At 29.5% G+C, this 26,405-nt stretch overlaps 1 protein-coding gene across 7 annotated transcripts; it reads left to right on the top strand.

Annotated features, from left to right (window-relative positions):
* Positions 1 to 2,476: 2,476 nt before the first annotated feature.
* LOC112736466 (uncharacterized) lies at positions 2,477 to 23,990 on the top strand. Of its 7 annotated transcripts, none has more exons than XM_029291292.2 (12): positions 2,477 to 2,688; positions 3,137 to 3,196; positions 7,809 to 10,856; positions 11,471 to 11,710; positions 15,000 to 15,758; positions 16,169 to 17,029; positions 17,223 to 17,927; positions 18,034 to 18,867; positions 19,447 to 20,193; positions 21,015 to 21,883; positions 23,029 to 23,137; positions 23,637 to 23,990. In XM_029291292.2, exons 3-12 carry the CDS (start codon positions 7,848 to 7,850, stop codon positions 23,670 to 23,672), a joined length of 8,169 nt encoding a protein of 2,722 aa, XP_029147125.1. In that variant the 5' UTR covers positions 2,477 to 2,688; positions 3,137 to 3,196; positions 7,809 to 7,847; the 3' UTR covers positions 23,673 to 23,990. The 7 variants fall into 7 exon arrangements, with proteins under 7 accessions (XP_029147125.1, XP_029147123.1, XP_029147121.1 ...); XM_029291290.2 differs by having other exon boundaries at positions 23,631 to 23,990; XM_029291288.2 differs by having other exon boundaries at positions 23,029 to 23,146.
* Positions 23,991 to 26,405: the final 2,415 nt, after the last annotated feature.

Here is a 26,405-nt window from a genome sequence, read left to right as displayed (position 1 = left end):
TTTTAATTCAAATCGGACGATTTGATTTGTTCTTTCTTAAAAAAAAAAAAAAAAGTGAACACACTCAAATCGAATCTACCGATTAATGTTATGCAGATTTTGAAAAGTTATTTCTCAAAGAAATTGGATCTTTGTATCAATTTTCAGTAATAAAGAAATCAAATGGTATGATTTTTGCTCCATAAATTTTTAAAAATACAGTTGCCACATCACCGTATAACATACTCCAGTTTCATAACGATGCACAATAATACACATACAATTTTCGTATCGAAAAGAATGAGTCTATCCATACTCGTTTACATCGTTAATTTTCACTGCAATTTTTTATTTTCATGCATTTATAAATGTCACTGAGCCGGTCAATATAACGTGAAGCATGTGGTACATTCTTAATTCTTTAATGAAATTTTATTGATTAAGAGCAAATGATAGTGGGGGAGTTAGCAAGTGGGGTTGATGTACACAAAGCTTTATTGACTAATAATCAATCGGGTGAATTGTGAATAAGAATAAAAAACCAAATATAAAACATATAATATAAAATAGAATATTAATATAAATCAAGACTTCGTGCTTCTAGTCCTTTTGAATAATTTTAAAGGTAATATATCCACATATTTTATATAGAATTAATACTTATGAATCATTTTAATATAAATAAAAAATATTAAAAATAAAATTAATGCAACTAAACGTTTAGAATAATTAAAAAAATATTATAAACATTAGGAACAAAAAAATATATATTTTACCTATAAAACATATAATATAGAGTACAATTATATTAATATAAATCAAGACTGGTGTTTCTAATCCTTTTGTTTAAGCATCATTTTCAAACCCACAACTTGAGTAACATAAAAATAGACTAAATTAATTTTGTAAGACGACTTCAGAGTCGTTTCAAGTAAAATCCAAATGGAGAAGAAATTAAAGATACATACTTGAAACACCACGTCAAAAAAATAGTATTAAATTAAATAATAGTAACACTTGCAATAATTGGCATATATATATAGTATAATTTTTAAGAATCACACTGTAAACAACATTAATTAACAACTTATTTTATTCGAAAACTTTAGTAAAATTCACGTTTTGAAAAAAAAAAATGCCAGATCAATAAAAAACTAATAGTCAATAATTTTTTAATAAAAAATTTAGTTACAACTGCTTTTACATAATAAAATGAGAGGAAAGAGTTTAGAGTGAAATAAGAGTAAAGTTGGCTAAAGATTACCGAAGAAAGGTTAATTTCTATTTTTCACCTTTAGTTAATTTTTATTATAAAATTATTCTTTATTTTAATCCTCACGTTTAGAGAGTTTAGAATTTAAAGTTAAAAGTTAGAATTTAAAGTTTAGAATTTAGGATGGTTGATAATAAGAAGATATAAAAGAAAAAAAGAGAAGAGAAATGGAGAATATAAAAATAAGAAAATAATTTTAAAAATAATATTGCGTAAAATAAAAATTAATATAATTTAATGTTATTACGTAAAATTCTTATGATCGGACTTATTTAATTTGTAAAAGTATAAAACATAAGTTTTGTTATTTTTACTACTTTTAATTTCTTTTCAAAAGTTTTAAAACAAAAAATAAAATTACAAACCAAACATACCCTTATTTAAAAGAAAAATCTCATGTTATATCTTTAACTATCAAATCTCTTTTAGAAAAATAGTTTAAAAAAAATCAATGACGTATTTTTGAAAATAGTTTCTTTATTTAAATAAAACATTTTTATAATATAGTATAACAATTTTTTACATACACAAAAGATTGCTCACTATTTTATATTGTTATATTTTTATTCTTATTTCGATGATAAATATAAATCTAATTAATTGAATTATATTCATTATAAAATTTAATTATAACTGTGAATCAAGTTCAATTATGTAATTTATAAAATTTGTGAATACGTGGATATATATGGTAAATTATTGATTGATTTTTTAGCATTCAACTCCAACAAATTTGCAATATCATACATATATCATGTGAGTTAATATATAATTGGATCGTAATAGTTGCATATTTATCTATTATATTATGAGAACACAAAAAATAATCACCTTATAGAATTTAGAAATATATATTTGGTGTTTCATCAAATGTTTTATTATATGTATATATTTTACTGTAGAAATTTTTTATTATTCTCCTATAATATATTTAATCATTTATTAATGTAGATTTTAATTATTTTAGTAATTAATTATTAATTAAAATATATGTGAATCAATATGTATAAATATATATAACTACATAATAGTTAATATGATGGTTGATTTTATTTTAAATATGTAGAATTTTTTTATAAAATAATAATGATAATGAAGGGCGCGCGCCAATATTGACTCCTAGAAAAGAAAACCCTACCAGTTTTTTAATATTTACCGTACATATCTCCAGTTAAATATTGAATTATTGATACTTAAAAAATGTACAACAACCCAGATAAGTCCACAATTTAACCATAAAGATTAATAATTAATAGAGAGCATTTAAGTGCTTTTGGATGCTATATATTGACACCACTTAGTAATCTCCATCCGCAACTATTTTAGAGCAAAAAATTGAAACACACCATATTAGAGCTTCTTGTTTGTTATAGAACTCTCTTAAAGGTCAAAGAACGACTCATCAAAGCTTGATATCCAAATTATTGGAATCGGAGGTTTGTTTACTCACTATAAATTAGTTGTTATGCAGGTTTTTTTTATTTTTATTTTTATGTTTGCACTAGTGTAACAATTTATATTTTTTTTCTTAAAACACTTATTAACAAAAATTCTTTATACATTCATTGTTATTGGAAAATTAAATTTCTTACCTTAAAAAAAAACGTTATGTTTCGGCTTGAATTTTTTTTTTTTACCAAAGATAAAGAGACTTAAATTCATTATCTTTTAAGTGAGTATGGAGAGACTATATCATTGGATCTGAATTTTTTTTTGTCTTAATTTGACAGAAGAAATTTATATGTATTGATGTGGTGACTAAGTTTTTTTTTTTTTGGTAATGTGTTGATGACTTTTGCTAACCTGAAAGTAGTGATAATTTTGAAGTCTTTTTTATTTATTTATTTATTTTTCAAGTTTTTTCCATTTTGGTTTGTTCTTTAGGCTGTTTATTGTGGCCACTCTTTTCTTCAAAGTTCAAAGTAAGAAGTTGTTCACGAGAAGGTAATGTTTTCTTTATCCTGATGAAATTTTATATATATAAGAATTTTGTTAGTTAGTGTGAAAAAAAATACAAATTTAAAAAAGAGGGTTTCATATTAACAAACGAAAAAGTGTTTTCAGAGCACTCATCAAAGAAACAATAACAAAATATATCGTCTTGTGGAAAATGAATACACTTTTGTTAGGAGAGGGAGACAGCTCACACAAGTTGTTTGCTGATCATACAATTTTCTTCTAAAATAAAAGAAAAAGTTTAGGGACAGCAATTTTTGTATTTTCTTGTCAGCATTTAACTATTAAAATAAAAGTGATAGATCTCTCATTATTAAATACCATTAGATATAATTTCACACCATTAAAAACACTATTAATAATTAATTAATGATTACAAAACACCAAAATTACTGGCTCCTAACATTCCTCAAAATAAAATATACATTACTTTTGACAAGAGTTGTCCCCACTCGAGTGGAATGGAAGATCTCGACCTCTTAAAGTGAGTAAATCACAAAAATTCTCATCTAATTATTAATGATTTGAATTTTTTTATTTTTGAATTTTATTTTAAAAAATAAAATATAATTTTTTATCATTTATTTTATAGATTAAATAAAAAAATATAAGAAAAAATCGCTCAAAAATAAAAAGTTATATTTTATTTTTTAAAATAAAAATTAAAAATTTAAAGAATCCAAATTTAATTATTAACTTTTTGATAAAAATATCTTTTAAATATGTTAATATTAAAAATATTCACAAAATATCTAAATATATGTAAAATATATATATTTTTAAAATAAAATTTTAATAAAATAAAATATATTTTTTTGTCAATAACGTTTTCAAATTTTTTTAAAAATTATTTTTAACGTTTATTTAATTAAATTTAATTTTATCTTTTTTTTATGATTTTTTATGAGTCAACTCTAAGTTAAAAAAATTTCCTATTTCACCCTGTTAATTTTATCCCCAAGATCCAATTCTTCCGGCATCCATAACCCAACCTTCAACTTCCATGGCTCCACCTTCACCTCTACCTCCACTCCACCCCACTTCACTTGACCCACCGACACACCCTTCACCTCACCTTACTAGTGTCATTGCCGCACCACTGCCGTCTTCCCTCCGCGACCTCACCCCACATACAAACACAACCGCAATCAGGGGCGGAGCTACATAGTGCTAAAGGGGGGGTAACGGCCTCCTTAATTTTGATTTTTTACATGTAAATTATATGTAAATTTTAGTTTAGCCCTCTTCAAAAATTTATTTTAATACTATTTTATTGTGTAAATATTTTTAGTTCCCCTCTAATATTTCTTCTAGCTCCACCCCTGACCGCAACAACCTCAACATTATCAACCTCACCACCATCAACAACAACACAACAATCAGAATCAAAATTTGTAGCAAAAAAGAAAAAAAGAGAGTGCAAATAGCACAAAGAGAAAGGGGGAGAGAGAAAGCGGCGATCGATGTTAAAGAAGTAAAGGAGAAGGACAGAGGCAAAATCGAAAGGGAAGCTCACGGATAACGCGACAACAACAACAAATGGAGAGAGAAGTAGGAGATGAAGTGAGGGAGAGGGTGTAGAAATTGGAAAAATAACAGAGAAAAAAGAGAAAGGTCAATGTTTGGAAATTGGAATAAAATTAAAAGGATAAAATTGAAAAAATAATTTGATGAAGAGTTAATTGTCAAAAGATTAATAATAAAGATAAAATTAATTTTTTTTTAAAATATTGTGGATAAAATTAAATAATTTAATTTAAAAAAATTAGGAACAAAAACATACTTTATTTGATTTTAATATATTTTTGCAAAAATAATTTAAAATATAAAATATTTTTATTTTTAAAATCTAATAATTTGATACTAAGTAGATAATTTTTTTGTTTTTTTTTTAAATAATAAAAAACTTAAAAAAATATTTAAAAATTAAAGTTTGATCCAAATTTTGAATAATGAAACAATTAGAAATAGAGAACAAAAATGAAAGACAATCAAAGTCAAATTTATGGATGTTAATCTCAAGGTGAAAACTCAAGTGCAGTCGATTTCACGTGAAGTTGATAGCTAAAAACCGTTAAATGATTTGATTGATTTGATTAAATTTTCATCGAACGGTTCTCGGTTATCAACTTCATGTAAAGTTGATTGCATCTGAATTTTCACCTAATCTCAATAATACCTTCTATGCTCAAATACACACACGTACTTTTTATTTTGTACTTAAAATATAAAAATTAATAGTTACTTACACAAAAAATATTTTAATATGAAGATGATAGTTCGAATATTCATGCGTTATATTAAGTAATTTAGTTCATTTTTAAAATTATTTAATAATTTTTAATTATATTTTATTAATTATGATAGGTATATATTAAAATTGGTTATTAAAATAAAATACATATTAAAATATAAAATATATATTAAAAATAAATTAAACTACACATGTATTTATATATAAATATATAAAAGTTATAGAAAACTTAGAGGAGGGGTTGAATTTGAGGTCTTTTTTATTTTAATTTATTAAGCCTTTAAAATTAGAATTCAGTCTAAATTGTGCAGCGGAATATTTAGGAAAAAAAATTTTTTGTCTCATAAAATTTTAAAAATAGAACAGAATAGAAAGGAAAAAGATGATACAGTCATGTATTCTGGTTCTGCCTTGTGTAATGGAACTTACGTCTAGTCTCTACCACAACATTAGTGAAATTTTCACTATAATCAAAGTATTACATACACCAATTTTCTAGAACTCAATTCAATCCTATCTAGACACATAAGTTTCAACATAAACTTGACTTGATCATGCTAATACCAGACTCATCATACTAAGTGCTTACACAACTTAGCAAGGGATACCTCTCAAATATATGACACAAGACAGAAAATACAACAAAAAAATCTAAAATTACTCTTGACTTTTTTCTCAAGTGTTTCTCTCAGTCTTTTTTTTTTTTTTTGGCTTATTCTTGATACCTCTCTTTCTAGCCTTTTACCTCTAAAAGAAAATATAGAAAAGATATACATTGAAACTAAAATATAAAACAGTAAAACATAAAGGAGATGATGAATAACAGTTTTGATTCTATGAATTGCATTTGAACTCATAACCTTGTTCTTTATCTTGGTAGAGTGCTCCCTTTAGTGTATGTGCAATGCTTCTAAGACTTCAAATTTAGTAGTAAGGTTTCACTCGTTGTTCTTCCTCTCGGGTTCTCTCTCCTTGAGTTCTAGCCCCAAATAATTTTTCTTTTGTACTTTCTTCTGAGTCACAGCTAGAATTTCTCTCAAGTCAACTTCTTGAATTTTGAGTTTTGTGAAATTATTCCTTATTTTTTTTTCAATAACCCCTAAATTAGAGATTTTAAATCTAATTTTCTTACTTGACCGAGGTCAATAAAGTGGCAGAAATAATCTTTTTCAGTGATAATCGCAAATTCAGACTTTTGAAAATATGCTTTGGCTCTAAATAACTTTGTAAGCCATTGATTTTCAGCAGAAATAGTCAGACACCACTTATAGTGTTGTAGAAAGTTGGAGAAAGAGTGAAGAAATTAACATTGATGTAAATAGAAATAAATCACCTTTATCTTCTGAGTTAGCTTAACATGTTTTGATTAGGACGATTAGACCTTTGCTTTCTTGATTTACTTTTCTCTTTTATTTTTTCTCTGGTGAATGAACGAGAAAAAAAGAAGCAACTTCTCTCTTTCTTCTTTTTTTTTTTGGTTGATCTCTCTCTTTCTTCTTGAATCTATCCGAAGAAAGTTTGTCGCTATTGGCTTTGGTTTGATTCATCTTGGATGAGTCAACTTGGATTTAGATTGGCTTGACTTCTCGCTCAGCCCAATTGATTTGTTTGTTTCCATTAGGTTTGGGCTTTTGTTCTATCACGTGGGCCTACAACACTTTTAAATGAAACATTCAAAACTCAATTGGATTGACAAAAAAAATTCAATTAAGTGTTTAACCCAATAACTCAATGTTTATCATCATCATTTAAGTTAATTTTATTCTTAGCTCAACAATATATAATAGTTAATTTTAGTAGTTAATTTTAGTATACAATTAACATTTTTATATCTTTATATAAAGACATTTTCATGTGAATAATCATCATATAAAAATTTTTTGTCACATAAAAATAAAAATAGTCTTATGTTTTACAATATCCAAAATACTATTTGTATACTAAAATTAACTTTCATGTATCTGTGTATAAATACATGTGTTATTTAGTTTATTTTCAATTTGTATTTTATATTTGAACATATATTTTATACTAGTGGTTAATTTTTGTGGCTGATTTTAATATACACGTAACACAGTCAATTACAATAATGCACAAAAATCTACTTTTAACTAAACATCAATTTAAATACAAAAATATTACTTATATATTAAAATTAGTCATTATATATTTATGCATAAATACATATACTATTTAATTTACTTTTTAATATGTATTTTATATTTTAATATATATTTTATATTAGTAGATAATTTTAGTATTAAGTTATCACGGTTGATTTAAATATGCAAATTAAATCAAATTTTTTATACGATTGAATTTGCAATTTCATGTGCATACACGCAGAAGAAAGAAGATGTAGCTACACAAGATCAAGAATGAAGCATGGCTCTTCCTACACCTCCTTTACCAGATTGGCTTGTTCAATGGGCAACAAAGCTCTTAAAACAAGAGCTGAACTACCTCCTGTACTATGAAAGAAACATTAAAGATCTAGAAAATCAAGTTAACAAGCTCAAGCTAGAGCGACAGAAACTGGGTGATAGGGTTGCAGAGGATGAAGACCGCCATGGGAGAGAAATATACGATGACGTGTCAAAATGGCTGGACGGGGCTGATACAATTATTGATGCCTATGAAAAGTTCGAAAAAGAAGAAGAAGAAGCCCATGCGAGATGTTTAGCTGGCTTTCCTCCTAATTTGTCAGCAAGATATTTTCTTAGCAAAAAATCAATAGAAATTAAAGGAAAAGCTGAGAGTCAGTTACAGAATGCAAAGTTTGATATCATATCACGTAGTCGAGGGCCACCTTCCGTGGCTCTTGTTTTGTCTAATGTTGATTATCAAAGCCTTCCTTCGAGAGTTACGGCCATGGAAGACATCACAAATGTATTGAAAGACACAAGTGCTAGAATGATCGGTGTTCACGGGCCATCTGGTGTGGGGAAGACCACTCTAGTCATGGAAGCGGTTAACAGAGTTCAAAACGATCAAGAAAAGCCGAAGCTATTCGATGTGGTGATCATGGCGAATGTGACGAAAAGTCCAAACATCAGAAAGATTCAAGGGCAGATTGCCGACATGCTGTGGATGAAACTTGACGAAGAAAGTGAAGAAGGAAGAGCAAGTCGAATAAGAGAGAGATTGAAGAAAGAGAAGGAGAGCACTCTTATAATCCTCGATGATTTTTACGGTAAAGTTGATTTGAACATATTGGGGATTCCATGGCAGAATGGTGATGGAAATCAGAAGAATCCAAAAGGAAAGAAGTCCCTTGGCTCAAGCACAGCCAATGAGGAGACAAAGCAACAAGCCCTAGCAGATGGTGTGATGATGAATGCTCAGAAATCCTCCGATGCTTCCTCTTCTTCAGCTTCAACTTCCATAATAGCGTTGACAACAGAAGAGCGCTATAAAGGGTGCAAGGTTTTGCTTATCTCAGAGGTGAGGCAAGTGCTTAACCAAATGGATGTAAGGCCAAAACTAATTGTCCCTCTGGAACTCTTGAACGAGAAGGACGCAAGGATATTGTTCAATAAAATAGCAGGAATAGGTGACAAAAACACTGAATTCGGAGAATTGCCAGCTCAGATTGTCGAAAAATGTGATGGATTACCGATGTCGTTAGTTACAACTGCAAAGGCTTTGAAAGGCCGAAGTCGGTTGGTTTGGCAGGATACTTATCAGAAGTTTGAAACGCAGACAATGACAGGAACACCTGAGCATTCTACTCGGGTGATTTACAACCTATTAGAAAACGAGGAGCTTAGGATAACCTTCTTGCTTTGTGCCTGTATGGATAACGATGCATTAGTTTCAGATCTGGTGAGAGCATGCATTGGATTGGGTTTTCTTCGTGGGATCTACACAGTAAGGGACACCAGAACCAGAGTGCAAGTGATGCTTATGAAGCTCAGAGAGTCAGGGTTGTTGTCCGACAGCTATTCGAGTGACCGTTACACGATGCAAAATCTTGTTCGCAATGCAGCTTTGTCGATAGCATTCAAGGAGAGGCACATGTTCATGTTGAACAAAGTAAGAGTAGATGAATGGCCAGATGATGATGAGGTTAGAAGGTATGTTGCTATTTCCTTGCGGCATTGTGATATCATTGATGCGATTACTAAGAGAATGACATGTGCTAGACTTAAAATCTTGGAAGTTATCAATAATGATCCACAATTGAAACTTCCAACGAAATTCTTCGAACAAATGAAAGAGCTCAAAGTGTTGATCTTAACTGGCATTAATCTGTCACCGTCCGATTCATCGGTTGGTTGTTTAACCAAACTCAGAATGCTCTGTTTGGAGCATTGCACGCTAAGTTCATCCAAAGAAGAATTAAGTTTGAGTGAGGAATTAAGCATCATAAAAAACCTGGAGAATCTAAGAATTCTTAGCTTTTCAGGGTCTAATATTGATTGCTTGCCTGTTGAATTAGGGGATTTGTCTAAGTTGCAAACCCTAGACATAAGTAATTGCCCTAAACTTAGAGTTATTCCACCCGATGTAATCTCACGTCTTACTTCTTTGGAGGAGTTGTACATGAGAAAGACTCAAATTCAATGGCCAAAGGTTATTAATGGAGCCGAAAATGATGAGAGGAAAAATGCTAGCCTATTAGAATTGGGGGAGTTGAATCAATTGACAAATCTTGACATACAAATACAAAGTGTGGACCAATTGCCAGAGAACTTGTTCTTTGACAAGTTGTCTAGTTATAAAATTGTCATTGGCTCTTCAAATAGATATTATTTGGAGGGAGATTTCAAAATGCCAGAAAAGCATGAATTGTCGAGGTTTTTGGCAATTCATCAAAAAGGTGGCATTCACATTCATTCTCATAAGGGAATCAAAATGCTATTCGAAAGAGTTGAGTATCTTTTGCTGGGAAAACTCAACGGTGTTCAAGATCTGTTTTATGAGTTGAATTTGAAAGGTTTTCCCCATCTCAAATATCTGGCCATTCAAAATAATCATGATATCCAATTTCTTATTTACCCAAAGGACAGGCAGGAGCATCATGAGAAGGCTTTTGAGAAACTAGAGACTCTTGAACTCAATAAAGTGACGCAAATCGAGGGACTATGCTTCTCTTCATGTCCACTTTCCGAGTCCTCCTTTGTAAACTTGAAAGTCATCAAAATCAATTTTTGTGAAAATTTGAAGTATCTCTTCTCGCCTTCTTTGTTTAAGCATCTAGAAGCTCTTGAGACAATACAAGTTTTTGATTGTGACTCTTTAAAGGAGATTGTTCCTGTAGAGAGGCCTGATGAAGGTGAGATACTTAAGCTCCTTAAATTACATACTCTGACACTACAATCTTTAAAAGACTTCATTGGATTCTATCCCATATCAACAACAAAAAGCACCAAAATATTATTTCATGAAAAGGTATGATCTAATTCTAAGCTATCTTGCATATTTTTATTTATTTCTTTTTAACTTTTTAAAGTATTCACACCTTCATGCAGATATTAATTGTAACACACATTTTTATTGAGAAAAAAAAATTGATTCTACTCATAATTTTGTTTTATGATAACTGAATTCTTTTTGTACACTTAGTATTTTTAATTTTAGTTATATTATTGTTAATACGTGAAATAGTAACAAATGAAATTAGTCCGGATAACTTGAGATACAAAGAGTAATGTTAAGTATCTCAATCCCTCTTTATACACACTATTGAAGTGTCTATAATCTATTTTTTCAAATTTATGTTCTAATTTAAATAATGAATATTGCAATATTGACCAATTAAATATGAAGAAGATAATAAGAGTTTTGCTTCTATATTTAATGATTGTGGTTTTAAATTTTACACCAAGTGAGCATATCAAATTTTAGAAAATTTGAACATTAATAAATATGTAACTTAATAATAATTGATATTTATATTTGCAAAATTATATTTGCGAAAAAATAAAATAATACGATGAAATATCACACGCTTGAGAGCTGAGAAAATCAATTTGATAAATTTTTTGTTTTATTAAACTTGGTAGGTTGAAGTTAAAGAGTTAGAGAGACTGGAGTTGAGGTGGATCCAAATAGACCAAATATGGAATGACCAAAGTTGTAAATTTGAAAATTTGATCCATTTGGATGTGAGTGGTTGTCACTATTTGAAATATTTGTTGCCATTCTCGGTGGCCAAGAATCTCAAGAAGCTTCAAAGCCTTTATGTTAGTGAATGCTACCAGATGGAGAACATCTTCCCTGATGGACCCGTAAAAGTTGCTAAGGTATGTAAGTAAAATTTGTGATTTTCATTTTTATTGTTGTTTTTTTATTACACATTTGTTGACTTTGATCCAACTTGTATAATCTTTTGATGGCCCTTACTTCCAAAAATTAAATTCAACTAATATTAACGTAAAAAAATATTTAAAATATGTAAAACCCCATGAAGTAGGAGAATTTTATATTTTGATTTAACTATTTCGCCGGCTAAAATAGTTTTATTAAATTTTTAATTATATATATATATATATTTAATTGAGTCTCTATAATATATATTCAATTTTATATATATTTAATTTTATCTATTATTCTTTTTCTATTTTATTTATTTCCATCAACTTCTCTTCATAATTGACAAACGGTTATTTTTCACTCTTTATTTTTTTTTTGTTTTATTTATCGTGGATCAACTTCACATTTTTTATCTTTCAATTTATAGGAGTAGGCATAATTACCGTATTTATTCTCATCATAGAATTTGAACATGGTACAAATTTTTTATTTTTCAAATTTAAATCAATCTAATTGAATTTATAATTTAATCTAAAATTTTTTATGTACTCTTTTTGAGTACTAATTGATCAAATATATCTATTTTAATCTCTTTTACCAATCTTTACAAGTATTAATTACATGCTAAAAATTTGGATTATTAATATTATTGATATTATTAGTATTTTTTATAATTTTCAAAAAATATATTTTTATTTTTACAAATACATGTATTTAGTTTAATATACGTGTCACGTCTACCTCATTTACACTATAAATGAGATAAGATAGGAAAACGAATTTCGGTAATAATTTTTTAAATTTTTTATTTTGATAATTATTATATTTATTTAATTTATTAAAATAAAAAATCCTATTTTTAATGTATAATAATAATATAAAATTTTACAGATTAAATATTATTTTGGGTAGATGGTTAAATTTATTTTTAAAAGATATTTGTTTTTTATATTAATTTTTGAAAAAAAAATTTAACTAATGTGACATTTAAAGATTTTAAGTTCATCGTATTAATTTTTTTCATCACATTTATTACTTATGATATGAAAGTTTGTTAATATGAGATATTAAGTGACATTATATTACACACTTAACAAGTTTAATTAGATATTAATATGTTAAATTTATAAAATTAGATCAAATTATTTTTAAATTGAAAAATTTTAATGCCTTAAATTTTTTTTAATTTGTCAATTATAACAACTAAGTATGTATTATAATCAATGTGGTATTATTTAGCGTTGACATTAACAAATTTTAATGTTATTAACAATAGAAATAACAAAAAAAAATAACATGATTAATTTAAAATATTTAAAAAATAAATTTAATTAAAAAAATATTTCAATAAATAATTTAGAAAACGAATAATCTGTAAAAAACGAATTTGACCAAACTTTTTGGTACTAACCCCTCTTTTTTTAACCGTCAAAATCCTTCTTAGTTAGATTTTCGTTTAAAATAATCCTTTTTAATTTCCGGATAAAATTGCCCTTGAACTCCACAGCATAGGCGCGCACTCATTTACAATCTCCTCTAATCTCATTCAACTCTTGCATTGATTCTTAGTAGTGGTACTTTTCAAGTTTTCATTAATCCACAATCGACAGATCAAACGAGTCAACTCTGTTAAGCTAGAACGTAGTGGTGTTGGCATTGTTCCTGCCACCACTGTCGCTAACTCGGTACCTCATCCGAGTCAACCCGCCGTTTTCCAAATCCCATCATGCTCCGACGCATCATCATCATCCCCATCCTTTTGGCCTTCTCCCTCACCCTCTCAGTTCCTGAGTTGACTCCGAGTCCAACTCGTTCTCCCTCCACAACCCCACAAAACACTCCACGGCATCAGCATCCAGCATGAAGGAGGAGACGGAGGACGATGACGAGAAGGACGTCGGTCGAACGGTGAACGGAAGCGGAGTATCTGGACTCGCGCCACCGATGACGACGGACTCCTCGCAGGATGCGGATTGCCGAGTAATAAGGTGTGCCAATCTCCACAAACCAAGTAATCGTCATCCCCAATATACCTTTGAACACGAACTAGGGTTCACGAACATAAGGGGTAATTTTGTCCGCAAAAAAAAGTTGGCAACAAAAGGATGATTTTAAACCAGAATGAAACCTTAGAGAGATGATTTTGATTTTTACTGATACTCAGATTCTGGACACTATATTGGTCCTAGTCTATAAGTATTGAATTGGCTCTGAGTTAATATGTTGGATATATGACTAAACACAGTCGTTAGTTTTAACTCAAAAAATGAGAAGAGTTTATATAATGTGCAAATCATTATATTTTTTTTTATTTTTTCAAACAATATTTTTTTTATTTTATTTAAAAGTTAAAATAAAATAATACTATTTAACTATATGTCTAACGTGACAAGTAAGAGTTAGCTCAGTATTTAGCCATGGTGTCTGGAAACTGGAAATGGATCTCGAGGACCAACACAATGAAGTGTGAATTTTGAATATAGGGACTAAAATAATAAAAATTGTGAATTTTGAAGGACCACTATGAAGATTTAAGATTTAGTCTCCAAAGTCCTAATTCTAAAGACTGAAATAGTATTTGACTCCAATTTTATATATATGTATAATTTTTATATATAATTATAATAGATGATATAAAATTTATTTTATTTTTATCTCAAATTCTAAAAACTGAAACAATACTTTACTCCAATTTTACATATACGTATAATTTTTATATATAATTATGATAGATGATATAAAATTCTAAACACATATAATTGATAGGTTTTCTATATCTAAGTTATAATTTATTTATGGAAAAGTATAGAATTATGAATTATATTCATTATATTTGAGTCGGCTCATGAGTTCATGATAAAAGTTGAATTTGAGCTTTTAGTTTTATAAATAGGTTCGATTGATCATGAGTCGAGCTTAATTTTTGTGAGTGCTCTCTGCTCGAGCTTGACCTGGCTCGCATTAGCTCGACTTACTTCCAATACTAATATAACATAAAGCGACATCCACATCAGCACTATATTCATTGGTACGCGTGCAGGACTAATAGTTGTGAGATGAAAGCCTTTCTGAAGTTAACGAAGTTACATTTCTAAAGTAAAAAGCTCATTTTGAAAAATTAAGTTCAATTTTGAGTGACCAAAATCAACATACCTCCTTTTTATAATAATTAATCAAGTTACCCTCTTTTCGCAGTGGATTTGCTCGTCTATAGTTCGTCCAATCTAGCAGTGTTCTTCTGTTAATTTGATTATTTCTTGTTACGGTAAATCAATGCAGGATGCTACTTTTCCAAATTTGAAGAATATAAAACTGAGCAGGATGGGCAGTTTGAGAAAGATATGGAATCTTAATGTGGCGGTTGAGAAACTGGACACACTGGTCATTGAAAAGTGCAATCAATTGGTGAGTGTTTTCACTCATGACATGGAGGGAATATTTCAAGGACTAAGCAGCTTGACAGTTACTGATTGCAAGTCAATGAAAACTATATTTGACCTAACCGCCGATCAGAACTGGTTTGCTCGTCACTACGAAACTTTATTGCGGGATGTTCATTTGGAATCACTACGAGAACTGGAAGAGATAGTGAGATGCGAGCAAGACCAAGAAGGGACACTTCAACTGAAATCTCTGCAGAACATAACAGTTCATGGTTGTGGCAAGTTGCAAAATATATTTCCATTTTCCATTGCTAAACACCAGCTTGAAAATCTGAAATGTTTAGTTGTATCGAATTGCTCCGAATTAAAGGAAATTGTAGCAGTGCAAAATGGTACCAGCGACAACGGCGGCAGCAGCACAAGCAATCCTGTTCCCTTGGTGTTTCCTGAGCTAACCTCCATTAAATTTTCTAAGCTACCAAACTTCAAGAATTTCTGTCCAGGAAGTGAATTACAGTGTGAAAAATTAGATGAGGTGTCTATTGAACTTTGTGGCAAGCTCGAACTATTTAGAGAAAGCCAACTCTTTCATGAAACATTTCCGTCCTCTCAAGCCGGAACATCTGACCAAGGAACGCCACTCTTTCATGAAAAGGTAATATCAAGCAGCCTTTCAAAAAATTTATTTGAATTTACGTAAATATCTCGGTCAATAAGAAATAACTACAAAAAATTTCCGTCACCAAATCAGCCACTCTTATATAATGCCAGTTGAAATACAAAATACATTAAAAATGAGTTAAATTATATATTCAAATATATGGTGACTGATTTAGTGATTGATTTTTTATGTGCCCATAGCATTTATGAGTAAGAAATTATATTAACTTGTATGTTAGATGTCATGTGTTGATCCAAACCTTATAAAAGAAATTATGACTCGTTTATGTTAATATACCTCACCACAGTATTCATGTTTAACTACTTGCAAAACATTTGAAATCAGAACAAATTCAATTTATAGTAACGGAAAACCATCAAATTATATATTTATTTCCTATATAGGTAATGAATAAGTTGAGGTCGATGCATATTGAGTTACAGCATACAAGTTCGTCAACTCGCTATCGACGAGACAAGTTAGAAGTTCTTCGCTTGTCCCGGTTAAAGGACACTGAGATTCTATTTCGTTTCCTTCACAGCAATCCTAATTTGAAGAGCCTATGGCTGGACAATTGTCTCTTTGACAAGTTGGTGGAGTCTCAAGAAAAGTCCTCTTCCGATGGAAATGAAAACATAGGAGTTGTTCCAAAGCTAAAAACCTTGAGGTTAACCAACTTGTCTTGTCTTAAGGAGATTGGCTTTGAACATGACGCAATTCTTCAAAGAATAGAGTCATTGCTTTTAGAGAATTGTCCTAAATTGGATACTATAGTGCCTTCAAAGGAGGGAATACGTTTCAATTTCTTGACCAATTTGGAAGTAGTAGATTGTAGATGCATGAAATATGTAATGCCACTTTCAACAGCTAAAAGCTTGGGTCAACTCGTCACAATGAAGGTAACCAATTGTGAATCTCTGAAGGAAATTATTGTATCAGATGATCAAATAGTAGATAAAGATAAAGAAGTCAATGAACAGAGCAGGACTAATAATAAGATAGTTTTTAAACAAATGAAAGCTCTTGAACTTGTATCTTTGAAGAATCTTGAAAGTTTCTGCAGTTCCGAGATTTGTTCTCTTGAGTTTCCATTATTGGAGAAATTCGTGGTGAGTGCTTGCCCCACAATGGAAAAGTTCTCTGAAAAAGAAATCAAAACCATGCCAACAATTATGCAGAAAGTGTACGTTGTACGTGATGAAGAGAAGAGATTGTGCTGGGATGGTGATTTACGAGCCACAGTAAAACATATATACGACAAGCAGGTAAATTGTCCTTCATTCAGCTTCTTTTCTCTTTTTTGTTTGAATAAGGTAAAATCGAGTTACTTTCATCACGCTTCATTTTCGATTATTGCACTCGATTTAAGAGTTATTTACATACATATATTATGGATAGAAAGTTGATTGTGTTTTGGTATGTGCTTGAATCATAACTTTATTTGCAATATGTTGGCAGAAATATTATGAAGGTATGGACAAAATAAGTGTTTCCGAGCATTCGGTACTTGAAGAAGGCTGGAAGACTGAAAAAGCTCTTGACAAAGGTTGGTTTTACAGTTTGAAGACTTTGACGTTGGAAAGGTGTAAATTTGAATCATTTGCAATTCCATCGTTTGTTCTTCGATGTTTGAAGAGCCTAAAAGAATTGGAAGTGCGAAATTGTAAAAACATCACATGCATATTTGAAATGAATGACATCAAGGGAACATTCCAGTTGGAGAAGCTCACTTTGGAAGAGCTACCAAATGTGACTCACGTGTGGCCCCAACAGGATAAACAAAATGACAGCCGCTTTCGAAATCTGCAGCAGGTGTTTGTCAAGTCTTGTAGAAAACTGAAAGCCTTGTTTCCTGTAGCCATAGCTACAAATCTTAAGATGCTTGAGCAACTTGAAGTACATTTTTGTGATGAGTTGCTAGAAATTGTTGAGAAAGATAGGGTTGGAGGTGGTGAAACAAAAAAATTTGTGTTTCTTTATCTAACACGGTTGAGATTGTATAACTTGCCACAACTCGAACACTTCTATGATGGAATGTTCACTTTGGAGTGTCCAGAGTTAAACTATTTGTATCCGTTCAACTGCATCAAATTTGAACTATTTCAGACACCACAAGAAAATAGCCCTCCAATTACTAGACCAGGCCTTTTCTCAAATATAAAGGTGATTATTCTCTTAATTTCCTATCTATTAAAATCTAAATTAAACACAAACTGAGGCAAGTAATAAGCATGTCCTTTATTTTTCTTCTTTTTTTTGCCTTTAACAGGGCATTTCCAAGGTGAAAACTTTGAGCATGAAATCGAAGGATACTTCGGTGCTAAAGTCATGGTTACAGCAGTCCGAGGATCTTGAACTTAAATATTTAAGGGGACTAATGTTAACCTTTGATGATGATGTGAATAATGAGTACTCTACTTTGCAGTGTGAAATACTTGGGAGGCGGACACCCAAGTTAGAGAGAATGGGCATTATGAATTCCACAAGCCTCAGGAAGATATTGTTCCCCTCTCAAAATCACAAGTTCCTTGAACACTTAGATTACATGGGCCTAGAAAGCCTACTTGAGCTAAGCTCCATTGGCGGGTTAGAGTACTTGTCAAAGCTCCAGAAATTCGGTGTTTTTCAATGTCCACTTTTGAGGACAATAGAACAATATCCCTCCAGTTTGAAAAAATTGAATGTGGCAGGATGTCATGGATTACAGTGTTTATTCACATCCTCAGCAGCTAAAAGCTTAAAGCACCTTAAGGAGTTGTACGTTTATGATTGTAAATCATTGAAAGACATAGTGCGAAAAGAGCAAGGTGATGAAACAGCCACAGAAGAGATCATTTTTCAGCAGCTAAAAAGCATAAGTCTTCAATATTTGGAATGCCTGGAATGCTTTTATCAAGGCAATGCTGCCTTAAAGTTACCCTCTCTGGCTCAGGCGAAGATATGGAAGTGCCCCAAGATGATCATTTTCTCTCAACAATTGAGACAAGAAGATCCTTCAGAAAAAGTCAGCGTTTCTTTCCACAGCGGAGCTGACAAATCGGAGGTCCAACTAACTCATTATCATCAACTCAACCTTGCAGTAGGAGCCCAGTTCTTAAATCAGGTGTGGCACTAATTTAATCATGGAATAACTGAGACGTGGATAATTATTTACCTTACTTCAAAGATGTACATTATTGTTTACTAATTTTTTGCCAAATATTATATCTCGGTGCATGCTTAACATGTTTCATTTAGGATAATTTGTCAAATGAAATAATTTTTCTTTTGAAGATTAAATTAGTATAAATGTTTCAACTTTTTTAAGATGCTAAAATAGTAATTAAAATTCTGAATATATTCACGTGATAAATATTGTGAATAAAAAGATAATATATAACGTGCTTAGTTGTATTATAGTGCAAATTGATCAAAAGGACTTGATTTATGCACCAACAAAAGGGATCCGATTTCATAATTTATAATTATTTGTTACATATAATTTAAAGATTTATATTTTTAGAAATCATATAAAATTTTCCTTTTGGTGAATAAATTAAATTTAAATTCTAACATTATTTCAGTTTCCACTTTCCATTATGGAATTACTTTGACTGTACAATACCTTAGTCGTAGTTGATCAATTATACTTTTCTATCGATCAGCTGACAATAATATTAATATTTTTCTTCAATTATTTCAGACACGTTTATTTCTGAATGATTATCCTGAAATGCAAGGAAAATGGGTTGGCGCATCAGGAATCCCAGTTGAGTGGTCTTTTAACTATTTAAAATATTTGGAGGTGGAAGGTTGTGACTTTTTGACAAATGCAGTGCTCCCATCTCATTTGCTTCCCCTTCTAAGAAATTTGGAAAATCTGACAGTAAAGAAATGTAAACTTGTTGCGGCAATATTTGATGTGAAAGACACACCACCAGAACACGATGATCCAAACAAAATTGTTATGATTCCCCTGAAGAAAATCATTTTGAAGGAGCTTCCAACTCTGACTCATGTTTGGAACAATGATTCTAAAGCAAGTCTCAGCTTTCCATCTCTGGAGAAAGTCATTGTTGAGGAATGTAAAAGCATAAAAAGTTTATTTCCAGCATCAGTTCCCAGAGACAACCTACAGCATTTACATGTGAGAAACTGTGGGGAGTTAGAGGAGATTGTTACAATTCCCCAAGATGCAAATAATAAAGAGATTAGTATGTTATTCCCCAAATTGACCTGGCTGGTGCTATGGGCTTTGCCAGAGCTGAGATGCATTTGTTCTGGAATGCACAGTTTGTTAGATCAGTCCGTTGTCTTAACAAGATTATACGTTTTTGGTTGTCCAAGGCTCACAGTTTTTCCAGCAGATATTCAGAATTCAGATCCACGGGGTGAAGATTGTTTTGCAAATGATGATGACAAACACAGCTTTGTTTCTTCTGCACAAAAGGTATGAAATTAGTCAAAATGATAGGTATCAAGTATTATACATTTTAATTAAAAATCTTTGGGTTGGATACATAAAATAAAGGTCATTAAATAAAAAATCTCATTTCATTATATACAAATACAATAGATATATAGCCTCCTCCTTTCATTCTACATGTACACCAAAAATCAGCCACCAGTATAAAATACATATTGAAATGCGAAATAAATATTGAAAATGACTTAAACAATACATGTATTTATATACAAATGTATGATAGCTGATTTGGTGACTGATTTTTGTGTGCATATAGCATTTTTGTTAAAATTTTCCTATTATAAATCAGATTGGTAAAAGTAAATTCGAATAATTACAATTAGCTTATGTTATTTTAACATATAATATGTTCGAAAATTATAAACAAATTCCAAATTACACATATATTATTGTCACAGAAGACATCTTGGCCTCTTGGGTTTCTTCCTTTATGATTAGAAAGTCACGTAACTGAACCCAACTTTCAGACAATTAACAGCAATTTATTGCAATGTTTTGCCAAGGATACTTTTAATTTCAAAGATACTATAAATATAAATGTAGTTAAAACATAAATTTAGTGTCATGAATTTTTTACTAAAAAGTAAAAACCACATTAAATTATTGATTATGATATGTTTAAACAATAATCTAATAACAGTAGTCCGACATATCATACAGTCTGCTTATTTTTCTAACTCCACAAACAAAGAGTCAATAATAGGATCATTGGTTTTATTTCATATCTTAAGAAAGAAAGGAAGATTCTCAATTACCTTGTCTTTATTATTGATTTCACATCCTAGGTTATTACATCCAATTTTGTGGAACTAGTGCTGAGTAAGGAAGATGTTAGAATGATTGAGAAAGGACTACTTCATGTGGACCTCCAAAACTTAAATTACTTGGGACTGGATAGCTTCAATGATAATGAATCAGATGAATTTCCAGATGTTTTCTTTTCCAAGGTGTCACTACCGAAATTAACGGAGATTCAGCTGGTAGATTGCGCCTTTAAAGATATATTCCGTCCAAAAGGGCCTGACATTGATTATTCCAAAATCCTCTCGCAGCTTAAATATTTGGAGATTAACAAACTACACAACCTCTATTCGATGGGGTTTGAGCACCCCTGGATGGCCCCCCTTCTTGAAATGCTAGAAACGTTGAACGTTTCAGAATGCAACTTGTTGAAAAATTTGGCAGCATCATCTGCCGTGTCTTTCTTCTATCTCACTCGACTGAAGGTAGAGAATTGCGCAGGATTGAAATATTTGTTCACATCTTCAACTGCCAAAAGTTTGGGTGCACTGCGAGAATTGTCCATTACCAAGTGTGAATTATTGGAGGCAGTAGTGGCTCATGAAGAGGGAGATAAACCAGAAGATATGATACTATTAAGTAACCTTGGTACTTTGTCTCTCAATGAGTTACCACAACTTGAAAGCTTTTACACGGGGAATTCAACTTTGTATTTCCCGAGGCTATATAGTAGTTTATTGTGCACGATCACTAAGTGCAATAAGATGAAGACTTTCTCTCATGGCGACGTGCTACCCAAGTTTATGCAAGGGAAAATAGATGAAGACCCTTGGCATGGTGATCTGAATGCCGCAGTCCAGAAACAGTTTCAGAAAGCAAGCATGATCACAACTACTGCCCCCTGGACTTATATGTGAGTGTTTATATCAAATGATGTGCTGAATTAGTTAATTCTAAGAAAAGATCTTTCAAGTTATTCTTTTTCAAAATATCTTATACAAAACTAAAAGTAATTTTATGTTTGAATTATACAAAAAGATATTTTTATTTATCAATTATATTTGGGTATAACCATATAAAAATACTTTTTTGTTTATTTATTACGTGAAAAATATATTTCTTTAAAGAAAAAAAGATCTTTTAGGGCTTGTTTGGGTGAACTTCTAAAAAAAATCTTTTTTCGAGTTATCTTTTTTTAAAAGATCTTATGCAAAAGTAAAAGTAATTTTATGTTGGGATATCTCGTACAAAAATATATTTTTATCTATCAATTATGTTTAGGTATAACGATATAAAAGTACTCTTTTATTTATTTATTACATGAAAAACATTTTTTTATTTTTCTAGCGTTTTTACTTTTACTACTAGAAATTTGCCAAACATGCTAAAAAAATAAAAAAAAGATCTTTTTTTATCAAAATAATGACGCCCAAACAAGCACTTTAAAAATAAGATGTAAATTGTAACTTCTCAAAAAAGATTTTTTTTAGTGTTTTTACTTTTACTATTAGAAATTTACAAAACAGGCTAAAAAATAAAAAAATGGATTTTTTTTTGTTAACTTAATAGCGCCCAAACAAGCACTTAATGTGCTCATCTTGGGTGTTTTCCTTTTGATTATATCTTGGGTCATTTTCTTATTTGGTATGTAGTGATGAACTGTTTGGAATCACTTTATATATACTGAATGGAATTTGTACCTAAGACATGGTGCATTCTTCCCAACCCCTAGTACTAAACGAATTGTAGTGGTTTACTATTAGAAGGTAAACAAACCAGAAAAATTGATAAGCTTTTTAAACCCCCAAAAAAAAGAGAAGAAAAGAAAGCTGGGCTTTATTTCTTTAAAAAGAAATGTTTATTTTTCATTTCGTTAATATTCTTACAAGTCTAGGCAAGTCTGTTTGGATAAAACAAGAAAAAGAGAGAGAGAGAAAAAAGAAAAGAGATCAGAGAAGTGTACCCTTTTTATAATGAGAAAAAGAGAAGGCAATACACGGTTTGTATCATTTCACCATTTAACAATAGTCCTTTGTTGAAACGATAATAATGTTTCAGGGACTTGTTGCCTACTGAGAGAAGCTTATTGTTGCTTTCATTCATCACGCTGGCCCAAAGTGCTAATAGTACAATCAAGAAGAAACAGCGTAGAACACTTGAATTGCCAGTGAGTACGGTAATTTTCCTGCTATTTTCCCCTTCAATTTTATGAAAATAAGGAAATGAAGAAAGTACATAGATATAGCATATATAACAAGTTAATTTTGTGAAATAGAAAGGCTCGAGTTTGACATAATATAATAGGTACAATTTTATTTTTGAACACTAACCGAAGAATCAAGGTTATTGTAGTTTTGTAAACTTATTTGAAAACGCTACTTGATGCCACCTCAGCTCTAAAATATGCTTAGGGTTCTTTTATTTGTGTCTGTTTGGGGTGCTACTTAGCTTGTGATTTGTCCATGTTATAATATGAGGTCAATAAGAAATAAAGGAAGGAAAGCTTTCAACTTGTGCTTGAGAGTGAAGTATCATGTTTCTAAGGACTCTATATGTTTGTGATAACAGATAGAACTAGAAAATGTTCAACATAATTGTCTTAATGTCCAATCATTTTGATCCAAACTAACATAATTGTTTCCAAAATTTTCTTTGTGGAGGCTCAGTGTCCCCCGGAATACAACGAGAATGTAACTGGATAGCACCATGGTGGCAACTGGCAACTACTAATGGAAGGATTTTCTTTTTCGGCTGGAGTGTAGTGTGCATGAATAAATTACCTGTGTTTCTGCAGGAAGTGTGAAAGGAATAATCTTGTATTACAGTAGCTAGATGTGTGTGATCTTTTTAATTGCAGAAAGGATTGTCATAAATAAATTGTACCTGTAATTTTACAGGAGGTGTTTATGTTTTTTTAGAATAAAGATGATATGTATGTTCACATACATGAAGTTTGTATTGTTTTAAAACTGGAGGTGTGTTTTAATTTCAGCAATAAAGTTCACGTGTTATTTCCTCAACTTATATGTATTCTTTATATTTTGTTGTCGATTTTTTGGGTTATTTCAAAATAAAAAATGGTTTTCATGAATAAAACTGGGAAAGAGGAGGGTCATTTATTGTAGACACCATGCACATACACACAAGTACCAGCAGACAGCACCTTTTTACACCCTTATTCCTCTCATTTCTAGTTCAAGGACTCTTTTTGTTTTAAATTTAAATGAATTTCAGAGTAAATTATACAAATAAAATAATCTGACCCTAATATTACTCAATTATCTTAAATAGAATTTTTTTAAAAAATTTATGTAAATCTATGTAAATTGTGTTGCAGAGTAATGTTTTATTAGGATTAAAGACATAAATCGTGCTTGAATGCCATGATTTAATTTGGATGAGACTACTTTATAATTTCATTAGAAGCAACCATAATTTAGGTGGACATGGGCGTCTAAATCATCTATTTATTCTTATTCTTATTTATATAGTTGATACCAACTTTTTGTATATTGAATTTAAGTTATGTTTCTTCTTCTAATGATGTCACGTATTAACCAATAAACTTTTAGTAAAATATTAAAAAAAAATTAAAACCATAACTCCCATATATAATTAATTCATTTATTACTATTATTATTCAATAAAAATATAAAATATTAATTAAATATAATAAACATCTACATTAAAAGTATCATAATAATAATATTATTATAATAAATTTGAAGTTACAAAATATTCAAATTCTATTATATTTGACATATTTATATATTATACATAAGACTTTTATCATTATTATTTTATTTTACAATTCGTAATTTGCCTATAAAAAATATTTATACTAATAAATGAAGAGGAATCTATCTATTTAAAAATGATTCTATTAAATGATTACAAAATAAAAATATTTATGGTATTTTTAAAACAAATTTACGAAAAAAAAACACTCTTATTACTTTTATTATTTTTTAAGATTTTGCAATACTTTACATATAATTATATTTGATCCTTATAAATTATAATTATACTTATTCCAATATGATATTTAAATCAAAGAATCAATTTTGATTATTTTTCAATATTATTTTGAGTTTGTATCACTTGAAACATTGTCTGATAGAGTAGCTTTATAAAAATATTAACAGGTATTTTTACTTTATGTTATTTAAATTATTCTTATTAAAAATAACTTATTTAATATATATCTATATATATATACAGACACAAGCCAATAAATATTCTAAAAATTTTTATTCTTACTATTATAAATGTCATTGAAAACTTGTATGCATTAGAAGAAAAAAAAAAGAAGTCAAAGAAAAATCTACAAAAAAAATACGAAAAATGAAATTTTCGTGCTATAACATAAAAAATTATTATAGTTCAAATTATAAAAAATTTATTATTCTAACTATTATAGATGTTATTGAAATCTATATGCACTAGGAGAAAAAAAATAAGCCGATATCAAAGAAAAATCTACAAAAAATACGAACAACATAAAAAAAATCTTACAGATTTAAATTATAAAAAATTCTATCAAATTCCATCAATTATACTTATCATAAAAAATTTCATCAAATTATAAATTACTAACTCAATAATTATTATATATTTAAAATTAAATTAAAAATTGCAAATCAAAGTATTACAATAATTTTTGTACTATTTGATTAAAAAAAATAAAAAAGTTATTAAACGTTACTCTCTTAAATCTAATTACACTTCAAGTCATCAATGACACTAAAATATTATCTCAATAGAAAAATTTATACAAGCTTACACTAATATTAGAAGTCAAAATAAATTATTCTAACTTTAAAAAATGGCTCTCAACAATGCACTGCTATTAAGATATTTATCCCAATAAAAATACTAAAACTCAACTCCTACTACAACAAATCTAACAGGTAATACAACGAAAATTGTATTTATTCAAAACATGATTTATATTGCTCATTTATATTTATTGATTATAGAAACCAACTTCACCAACACTAATATCATCAGATTTAAATGACCTACCAATCAAGAGATTAAGAAAAAAAAAATAAATCTAAGACACTTCTTCAGATGAAGAATATACATATAAAAATGGAACAAAAAAGACAATAAAAAATGCATACAAGTTAACCGTTTAAAAAGAACATATCTTCGTAAAAACATATGAAAAAAGAAATTAAACAAATCTAACAACAACCAAAAATAAAAAAAAAGGAGAACAAACACCATATAAAAAGATTAAGTCCGTCAATTAAAACAAATGCGAAAATAAAAAAATAACAAATAAAGATGTAATTTTATACAACTTTAATATAAAAAAATTTTGTATTATAAAATATTTTAAATAAAAAACACATCAAATTTAATATTAACTTTTATATCTTTTAATTAATTTTAAACAATATAATATTTATTAAAATATATTTTATACT

Source organism: Arachis hypogaea, chromosome 2, assembly GCF_003086295.3.
Source record: "Arachis hypogaea cultivar Tifrunner chromosome 2, arahy.Tifrunner.gnm2.J5K5, whole genome shotgun sequence".
NCBI classification, from domain to species: domain Eukaryota; kingdom Viridiplantae; phylum Streptophyta; class Magnoliopsida; order Fabales; family Fabaceae; genus Arachis; species Arachis hypogaea.
The sequence above is the reverse complement of the archived record's forward strand: the minus strand, read 5'-3'. Positions and strand labels throughout refer to the sequence as shown.

Excerpts from the sequence above, each read along its gene's own strand:
- LOC112736466 (XM_029291284.2), top strand. The coding sequence starts at position 7,848 with ATGGCTCTTCCTACACCTCCTTTACCAGATTGGCTTGTTCAATGGGCA. Across the intron at positions 17,030-17,222 it reads AACATATATACGACAAGCAG|AAATATTATGAAGGTATGGA; the intron begins GTAAATTGTCCT and ends ATATGTTGGCAG. Across the intron at positions 21,884-23,028 it reads ACTGCCCCCTGGACTTATAT|GGACTTGTTGCCTACTGAGA; the intron begins GTGAGTGTTTAT and ends ATAATGTTTCAG.